This window comes from Mytilus trossulus, unplaced genomic scaffold, assembly GCF_036588685.1.
Source record: "Mytilus trossulus isolate FHL-02 unplaced genomic scaffold, PNRI_Mtr1.1.1.hap1 h1tg000024l__unscaffolded, whole genome shotgun sequence".
NCBI classification, from domain to species: domain Eukaryota; kingdom Metazoa; phylum Mollusca; class Bivalvia; order Mytilida; family Mytilidae; genus Mytilus; species Mytilus trossulus.
Window position 1 is genome coordinate 2,688,516 of NW_026963290.1, and position 10,443 is coordinate 2,698,958.

The 10,443-nt window shown below is 33.1% G+C and overlaps 2 protein-coding genes across 2 annotated transcripts; both read right to left on the reverse strand.

Annotated features, from left to right (window-relative positions):
* Window positions 1-5,463: 5,463 nt before the first annotated feature.
* On the reverse strand, window positions 5,464-8,856 carry LOC134698925 (uncharacterized). Its single transcript, XM_063560605.1, has 2 exons — window positions 8,715-8,856; window positions 5,464-6,638 (listed from the first exon to the last, which is right to left on the reverse strand). The coding sequence occupies exon 2, from the start codon at window positions 6,553-6,555 to the stop codon at window positions 5,629-5,631; it is 927 nt and encodes a 308-aa protein (XP_063416675.1). The 5' UTR covers window positions 6,556-6,638; window positions 8,715-8,856; the 3' UTR covers window positions 5,464-5,628.
* LOC134699037 (uncharacterized) lies at window positions 6,639-7,817 on the reverse strand. The gene has a single exon (XM_063560724.1). It carries the CDS (start codon window positions 7,815-7,817, stop codon window positions 6,639-6,641), a length of 1,179 nt encoding a protein of 392 aa, XP_063416794.1.
* Window positions 8,857-10,443: the final 1,587 nt, after the last annotated feature.

The following is a 10,443-nucleotide window of genomic DNA, read 5'->3' on the forward strand; positions in this document are numbered from 1 at the left end:
ATAATTATAAAAACAACTATTGGTTTTGAAAATGTTAATTTTAAACCGTAAAGACATACATAAAATTTGTGAAATAACGAGAATTGTTATAATTTAGACGTATTGCCTTTGTCTCTTCTCTCACAAGGGGACGGCCATTGAATTGCAAGGATAAGGGGGATTATGGTTTATTCATTAAAAACTATTCAGATTCCTAAATTTATGAAATAAATACATTTTGTTTAAGCAGAGAACAAAAATGATATATTATGAAATCCAGATTTCCCCGATACATATAGTGTTAAATTTTGAACAACATGATTTGATTGATAGCGAAGAAAAACTAAATGAAATGGTTCAAGTCTGCTGGGATTTTTTTGCTCTCCGAAAGAAGATACACGTGTGCATTCAAGTAAAATTATATTTACTAAGATGCGAACAAAAATCGCAACATTCAGAAATGAATTGTCCTCACTAATTCAGATTATATATATATAAAAAAAAAAAGAACAAAAGAACAAAACAAAAAGGGAAAGAAAATGCAACAATCAAACAATTAGGAATTCCCCCATAAACAAATAAGTAAAAAAAAAATCATGAATATAAAAGCACAAGCACAACCAAAAACAAAACAAATAACAGTTTACATAAACCTACACTTTAATGGATATGTCATCAGTGCTTTGTCTGTTAACATTTGATTAAATCACAAAATGTATACAATTGATATGATAGTATGCATGTAAACAAGAAGTGAACCGGCAAAGCAAGCACTTTCTAAAACATAACAACAATAAACTATTTACAATACATCAAATAAATAATAGCATGTAAATACATAATATAAAGCGAAGCAAAATTTAGATGAGCTCATGTTCTTATTGTTTTAATTGATCCAAATGATGCAAAATAATCATGAATTCAAATGTAATAATTGAAGAGTATGCAGTTTATCGAATGTCGAGCATAGTAAATTTTAGTTCGATATTTATATTAGATATCAAAAAAAAATTATAAGTATTTCCGCGCGTGTATAATAAATGCGTAACATGTTTGAAACATTTGGATTTATAAACTTTATAATAATTTTGAAAGTTAAGTCTATGATCTTTTAACCTTTGTTTCAATTCTCGTATAGAGCGTCAAATAATGCTTATACAATATGTACCACCTTCATTGTTTTAAAAACAATTGATATGGTAGTTGTTTTATTGGTGCAAATTGCATAATAACAATTATATGCAAATCATTGTTATTTGACGGAAAAGGCAAAATTTTTTGATTTGTTTTAATTTTTATACTGTAAAAGATATTAATCTTTTTCATTGTTTGTTATAAAAAAAGGGAAAACGAAGATTAGTGAAAACAAATTCTTAAAAGCGTCAACAGTATAATGTTTTTTCCGGTTACATATGTAAATCCATACAAGCAATACTAATAGAATACATAAAGTATGCAGTCTTTAATTAAAAAACGCAATTTTGCGTAAAATCAAAACGATCAGTGAATGCATATTTATAATTTGCTTGCATGATTTGGCAATTATTTTATGCACTCAGGAAATAGTTCCTCAGAATTTATTTGTCGTTGACAAATGATGGACTGCAATGAACGGCTATAACATATTCTGCATATCTGTCGGAATTCTTATACCTATATTTACAAACAAAACATAACTGCAGAAGAACTATCACGTATTTTGGTAAGTTCAGCAGATGTCTAAATCTTCATGTTATCGTATATATATGCCAATATCCTTCTCTGCCTTTTTGAACCCTGAAATGTTGTCGCACCAGTGGCGGATTCAGAGGGGGCGTAGAGGGCGTACGCCTTCCTTTGCTCGGACTTTTTTGTTTTTCGTTTTTGTAAAATGATTTATCAGACTAGACTTCGTGAACATTGCCATTTCCCGTGTATTTAATTTTTATAAGACAATTCTTTACTTTTAAAGCTGGTATTTACTGATTGTCAAAGTCATGTGATTTGCTATGGTGGAGTTGACCAGTGCGTTGAAAAAAACGTCACTCGGTCATTTTAAAATTCAAATTAAAGTAACACATTGCTTGGGCTGAGGATGTCATGACAATCATCCCTGAAACATTCAAAGCGACACAGGATTGAGCAAGAACGTATTTACTTCTATTTCACTATTCCACCAAACAGAAAGTAATAGTAAATACTCTATAGACTATTACACGCTCATGAAAAATATTCCACAATATTATTTAGCTTCGAAAATGTTTAATCCCAAATGCCCGAGCCTATTTTATAAATAAGAAATTTGAATAATGATCCCAAGTCAGTATTTATAAGCTCTAGAAAGATTTCAACCATTTGATTTGAGGTGGCAGTCTGAGATATTTGAGAGAAAAAAAAATGACTCTGATTCTTGCCTTAAACAAAACTCAGTCTGGCCGTATCTGGATTGAAAACAATAGTCTTGTCCACTTGTTTGCTATTAAAAACTAAAATTTCCAACAAAATTATTTAGCATTAAATAAACATGATGAATAAAAAACGGGCGAATTTTTTTTTGTGGCCGCGGTTTGCATGTCTGACCGGAATGTCTGTTTCGCCGGAATTATATATTCAAGGCCGGAATACTTTTTTCAAGACCAGACTGTAACCTGCCTGCTGGGTGTGGCGTTTATGTCTCCATTTGTCAACTGTCATTCATAAATTCGTTGTCATTTCAGACTATTTCGAAGCCTTTAGTTGATTTGAAACCACTCACTTCCCTTATATATCATAAGTTTTCTTGGGTGAAACATATCAACCAAACATTTGGATAAAAACTGCATGTTTGTCTTTTTAACTCGTGTCGGTCGTATTGTAAATTTCATCGAATTGCCCGGGGTATATCTTGATAACAACAAGAAATCTGTGAGGTTATGATTACTTAACTTGCAACAAACCGGCGATAATGTCCATGTCCATTTTTACTGACAAGTCCCACATCAAATATATCAGTACATAGCTTTGGATCCATACTATCATTATATGATAGACAATTAATAGGGAGAATACAGCATCAAAAATGAACAACCCTTACACTTTACAGCAACTATAAGATATACATGGCCCACGCCAGGAACCGTTTAAATAGTACATATTACACTCATTTTATGTTCTTTAGGCCCAAAAAAGGTCCCAAAATTAAAATACTTCGCCCCCCCCCCCCCCCCCCCCCCATTTCCAAAATCCTTGATCCGCCCCTGATTGCATGTCAAAACTTTAGCTAAATCATCATGTATTGTAAAGTTATTACTTAATCATGCAAGTGTTTCCATTCTCCTTGTATCTTTTATGAAACATAAATCAAACTTCATAGAAGTATTCTACGGAATTTATGTTTTTTATGTTTTGGGTATGTATCGTTTTATAAAATACTTTAGCCTTTGTGTGCTAATGTGGCGTGAAGCAAACAACAATCAATCAATAAAATACTTCAAAGTAACTCGTTTTAGCTGGTGTCTCATCTCAATAGCGACATGTTTTCGAGATCTTATAGTTTTGGATACTATTAATAATGTATAATAAATCGCCTGAATTGTAGTGTTAATTCGTAAGGTCCACGGTTTGTGCATGCAAGGCAGGAGATACTTCGTAAGCTCCGCGGCTGCCTAGATGTCTCATCTTTCTAGATCTACGACATATGAACATTACTAATCTACTGTCGGTTTCAAGTGAATTGACTTATTATATTTAAAGTCAATATTACTTTTTTGGAATTTGTATCACAAAAAGATTTGTCCAAAATGTACATCCTTTATGATGAAAGTACTAATTCTTTCATATGTCTTTTATTGCGCACGTTTCAGTATTTCAAACTATATGAGCCTTTTAACACTTTTCAGACTCTTATTCTTCAGATGTTATCTTCGAATGAATGTATACGACTGAATGAATAGATAGCCTATCTCTTACAGACACCACAAAATATGTGTTGATGACTTATTGAAGTTTAGTAGACATTTTGATTTGTAAATAATATTTATATGTTTCTACGATTTTGATTTTTTTTTAAAGTATACATTGACCATAAATATTAGCACATATTTAAGATATAACTGTAAGCAAATAACTAAACTTGCGATCATAAAATCGCCAGTCGATATTGTCGGAGTTTAACTTACAACATTGTTATGTTCATTCTTATAAACCAATCAGAAACAAATGTCAAATTATGTCCTGAACTTGTCAGAGTTTAAACTAAAACAATTTTTCTTAACTAACCCTACTTCGAATGAAGGGTTTCCACAGATTTCAATGTAAACCATATGCACATATATCGGGTTGTAGCACCATTAAGTCATACTAAATTACTGAAATCTGCAAAATTCAATCATTTTAGTTAAATTTTAGACGGTTTCCGTGTAAAACGAAAGTGGCCGCATTCGTGTTCATCCTTAATATTGAAATGTAAGTTTTATTTTATGATAATACATAACATATATAAAGGTAGTGGATGAACACGGATGCGGTCACTTTCATTTTTGACAAAAACTATCAGAAAAGTGACGTTTTTTGGCATATTTGAGAGATTTTTCATATTTGAGCTTGAATCGGATCGTTTTTAATGACAAAATTAGTTAAAATCTTTCATGATATAGACACTTAAGTGTTTAAAAAATGGTCAAAATCAATCGTCAGATGAAACTGAAATTTGAGGCCAAAATGAGTCCTTACCGAACCTACTCCCTTAAGAAAAAGGGTCTGTAAAGTTGTTTGTTGATTTGTCGTATTTTCATTTTTGGTCATGAAATGCATGTTTTGGTTGTGACATTTGATTTAAATCATTTATACTTAATTTTAGAATTATTCATTTAATTTGAACCCAAAACATATACATAGAAACAATTTTCGTCCTAACTACACACTAATTTTGGCCACTAAATTAGACTCAACTAAAATAGGCATTTTGCCGTGCAGACAGACTGGAGCCAGCATTTAATCAAATTTGTAATTCAGTACAATACAATAATCTCATATATACATATGCATACATCATATATAATAGTATTTATACTAAGTTATTTAACACAAAACTTTGTGAACCAAAAAATATACTTCCGGCAACAATAGTAATAAATATCTATTAACTTCCAATAACATTCAAATGATAAATATCGTATTATGAATACCCGTCATAAACAGACACTCGCCGCCCAGGAAAAACCAACTTAAAAAGTTTGGAAACCTGCACACGGAGCAATGCAAGAACCGTTTCTGGGTAATGATGCCGTACTCCATCATGATCATGATTGTATAAAAACACAATTTTTTATTCAAAAAAGGAAGTTTTAACTATACGATGTCTACGGCTAGAATGACCACTTAGACAATTTTTTCACGAACCCGCGAAAAACAAATTAACATAACAAAACATTAGGTCACCTGACCTATCGAATCATACATCATTGACCCATACAAAATATTATAGAAACTTTAAGACAGTATTTTTCCGCTATACTGCGAAACTACACAATAATTTTGGCCACTAAATTAGACTCAACTAAAATATGCATTTTGCCGTGCAGACAGACTAGAAAAACAAAGAACGGGCGTGAGAAATGCAATATGAATACAATGCAAGATACTTATAAAATCATAAAACATAATAAAAAATAAAATTCAAACCCTCAACATTTACAAACCTATTTTTTTCGTAACCTGAAGCCGATGATCAAGTGAATCGGCTACGTAACCATCTTTAGCAGTGTCGCTTTTCCACCGACCGTGTCGTTTCCAACAACGTTCGTTAACATCTGAATTGGCGGCTGCAGTAGCCCCACCTGCTCTCAAAGAATGCAAACCAATGTTTAAATCAGGACATATACTTTTTAACCTAGAAACTATGCATTCTCTAGCTCTGGTATAGCTTAACCGTTTATTTTTATATATTAATGAACAAACTTGTTTTGATCTGAAAATTGGTCTGAATAAAAAGTTTTCTGATTCATAATTAATCATAGCTAATTGAAAATACTTTTTCAATAATAAATATGGACAGGCAATTGAATCTCCTTTACAAATGACAGTTTCGTCACCTAATCTATATTGGTCAGTTTTCCTTTTAAATATATTGATTGAAAAAGGATCTTCTTTGAAAACTATATCCTTACAACGAATGCCGCTTACTTCATCATAACGAAGAAAACCAGCAAAACATAAAATAATCATAGTTAAATCCCGTATAACAAGTAAATCATTACAATCTTTGTACTTAGAACATAAATTTATCAAAACATCTACGGTAATGTGATCTTTTTTCACTCTCGGTCTGTGTGGTTGTCGTTTTGCAGCTTCCATTAAATTCACAACGAAAGAATTTGTTGTCGGATCTTGAATTCCTTGAATGTTATGCGCCCACTTGATCCCGTAAACGGCAGATTGCACTACACTTTTTGACGATCCTTTATCCAGTAAATGAGTTAAATATAACGCAACGTGAATTGGAGAAGCGGGAATAGATTTTCCTCCTTCTTTAGATATAAACTGTTCCCAACGTTTAAAAGAATAAAAATATTTACAATTGGTGTTGCTGCTATGTGAATGTAACAAAAACTCTTCCATTTTCCCACCAAGTTGAGTGAAATTTTCTGAGATCGCTCCACACTGTAAAATCTCTTTCTGAATGGTACATTTCAACCCGATCCCTAAAAAACAAATACAATGATAAATATATAAAATCTAATTTTAAGTGCCAACATAGGGAAATGTGTATCTGTCTTTCCGAATAATCCGTTCTTTCCTCTTCCTCTTATAACTACACTTGATGACAACAATCTACTGTCTACTACAAAACTCGCAAATGTTTGCGAACCTTCAATACCAAAGTTTAAAATTGGCCAAAAAGGAGCTGACCTCCAGTATGGAACGATTAGTGTACCGATAGATTTTTCTTGTTTCATTTTTTGAATACATTTGGAAACAAGTGAAGGTGATGGTACAATCCAATTAATTTCGCTTTTCCAATCTTGATCAAAAGCAGTAATACCTGAAGTATTAGGACACCAGTGCTTAGAGTTGAAGACCAAACATTTTGTATTATAATCTGACGCAAATCGATCTACCGTATGAGGACCCCACAAATTATCTAGAACTGAATACACTTCTGGGTCTATTCCCCAGTCATCACAGTCTACACTTTTACTGATCTGATCAGCCTTAACGTTTTCCTCTCTTGGTACCCACTGTGGTAACAATACAATATTGTTAAGCTTACATACATTGGCTATCTTGATAGCGATTAATTGTAGATCGCCCTTTCTACTACCTTGCTTAATAATGTAAACAATATTTTGATTATCAGTATACCATTTAATAGTTTTACCTTGTAATGTTACTAGTAATGACAACAAAACTCTATATACCGCTTCTAACTCTCTCCATGTGGAGTTTTTCAAACTTTCTACTGAATTCCAACTACCCATAACTTCAGTATCACTGATACTGACAGCATACCCTCCGAAACCTATACCGGAGGCATCACTATAAACAATGCAAGAGTACTGTTCCACTATACTCAAATCTCTGCCATTCAGTATGGCTACGTTTTCCTTCCAGAAAACAATTTCATCTAATGCTTTGCTATTCAAAAGCACAGGAGCGTTCCAACTTGCTCTATACAACAAGCAATCGTACATACTCCTTGTACGCAATCGTACTACTGGACCCATTGCCCCTTTCATAGAAATAATCTGTCCAATAATGGACGCCAAAAACCTGGCTGTTACTTTTATTTCACCTTTTCCCAACCTGTGAATAATCACATTCAGCGTATCTTTCAACTTATTCAATCTAGATTCTGTCACATAGACAATACCATCTTTCATGTCCCACACCAAACCTAGCCAAGTAACTGATTGACTTGGTTCCCAACTACACTTTTCTTCGGCAATTAAAAAACCAGCCGACCTTAAAGCATAACGCACAGTTTAACTACAGAAATTAGCCTTACTAATTTCACTTGCCCCACCTATGCCATCATCAAGATACATTATAATCTGTAATCCTTGATCTCTTAAATATTTTACAATGTATCTAACAACCTTTGTGAATATGTATCCTGCTGTACTTATACCAAAAGGTAATACGTTAAAAACGTAGTATTTCGTTACTTTTTCGTGTTCATAAAACCAACTGAAACCTAAGTACGTTTTGTGATCTTCAAATATCTCAATATGATGATATGCCGATCGAAGATCGTATGTAAATAGATAGTCCCCCTTTTCGAACATATGACTAGCTTCAACAGCATCTTCATATTTGAACCTAAATTTGTGTAAGTGGGGGTTAATATGCCTGCAGTCAAGAACAAGTCTGAATTTTTCTTTATTCCTCGCAACTGTGAGAGGATTGACTACTTTAGGTAACTCGGGTACTTGAGATATACAACCCCGACTAATTAACTTAGTAATCTCGGTTTCAACAAACTCTGCATTATCGAATGCTGTCTTATTGTTCCTTAAACAACAGCTTTAAGGTTCTGTATAAAACGGAATTCTGTAACCGTCTCTAATAATACTAAGAATATAGTCGTTTGCATTAATACTTTGCCAATAAGTATACGCGTTGCGTAACCTGTTTACCGGTGAATCGTTAGAGCTCACCTTTGTAACTGTACTTTTAAATGTGTTATCAAGCTTGACGAATTGTGAATATGTATCTTTTACAATTGTGCTTTTGTCAAAACTATCAAAGTTTTCTACAGTTTTATCAAAACTATTTACATTTTTACTTATCTTGTCAATCTTGTTTCTTTGCATAGTTGCACCAAAAGCACCAGTTTGATGGTCTACCCTCCAATGTCCGGGAATACCACACTCATAACATTTCCCTGGGCGTTGAACTGGAACATTATTTCTAGGTGCGTTGGAATTAAATCTCGACGACTGAGAGGTACTGTAAGGGGTTGATCTATGTTGTTTATTTTGTTTCTCGCTCTTGATTTTACGTGCAGCTTTGTTTTCGGCTCTGATGATTCGTTTCTCATCTTCACAGTCGTCGGCCAGACTATGAGTTTCGTATTCTGTCACTGTTTTCCAGCCACTTTCAGATTGGTCTGCCAATTTAACTAATTTTTGTCTATGCCGTAAAATATCCAAACCTTCACTGATACTTTGTGCTGCCCTTTGGGTCTGTTCGGTTTGCTCCGGGTCTTCCCTCAAAAAACATCTAGCTTCCTTCATCTTGTTTGCAACCTTGGAATTGACTTTAAATTGTTCTTCATTCCCCTTCCTTTTAAACACATAATTGTCCGAATTCATCTCTTCAATCTTAGCAAGTTGTGTTTCTGACAGTTGTCGTTGATTTTCGTTCGTCGACTTTTGGAAAGCGTCAAAACTGCTTTTGATAATCCTGTCCATGTGATGTACAATATCATTCTTTGCGGTTGAAACAGCTTCTTGCACACGCTGTTTAATCAAAGAATCTAGCTGTACCGGCTCCGACACTTTAACTATACGATGTCTACGGCTAGAATGACCACCTAGACAATTTTTTCACGAACCCGCGAAAAACAAATTAACATAACAAAACATTAGGTCACCTGACCTATCGAATCATACATCATTGACCCATACAAAATATTATAGAAACTTTAAGACAGTATTTTTCCGCTATATTGCGAAACGCTGAAAAATATATTTATATTTATACATACCTGGATTCCTGATGTTGTCTTGATTCTGAAAAAAAACCCCATTTATTTAAAAAAAATCACGAGAATACGTGACATATGTGGTAATAAGTTTATAAACCAATCTAGAACAATTTAAAAAAGTGTAGATGATTTTTTTTTCTATGATCATTGTGTCCTTTTGACTATTTGTGCTGTTAATAATTTATTTGTAATTTGAATTTTATAATCTGTAGACAATGGACTGAATCGTACCAACGAAATGAAAATACATTATCATTTAGGGGCTTTTATTACTCATCAAAGAAGACGACAAACGATGTCGATACTTTGTAGATTTTATCCATGGTGTTGATATTTAAAAGTTTATTCCAACTATTGACTATTCACAATAATAGACAAACACAAAAAATGGGTCAAAAAGTCATTCATATCTTTACACTATCATTGTAGTGAAGATAATCTTATCAATGTTGTAATGAGATCTTTGGATATAGTTAACAATGGCACAAATATCGATTTTGTCGTCAGCAAATTAAAACATAACTGAAGGAGTAGGTTCAGTAAGACCCCTTTTTGGCCCAAAAATCTAGCAATTTTACAACATTGTGAAAATGTAATCTTTAAGCTCTTTACCGGTAAGTTGAATGATTCTGCTACATAACTAAGGTCTGTTTTTTACAATACAATGCACATTTATTGGGTATAAGCTTCATTAAATCATGCGAAATTACTGAAATCTTCACAATTTTAGCATTTTAGTTAAATTTTAGACGGTTTTCGTCTGAAATGAAAGTGGCCGCATTCGTGTTCATTCATAA

What these genes read in the sequence shown, in the direction of transcription:
- LOC134698925 (XM_063560605.1), bottom strand. Translation starts at nt 6,555, where the DNA reads ATGGAAGAGTTTTTGTTACATTCACATAGCAGCAACACCAATTGTAAA.
- LOC134699037 (XM_063560724.1), bottom strand. Translation starts at nt 7,817, where the DNA reads ATGAAAGATGGTATTGTCTATGTGACAGAATCTAGATTGAATAAGTTG.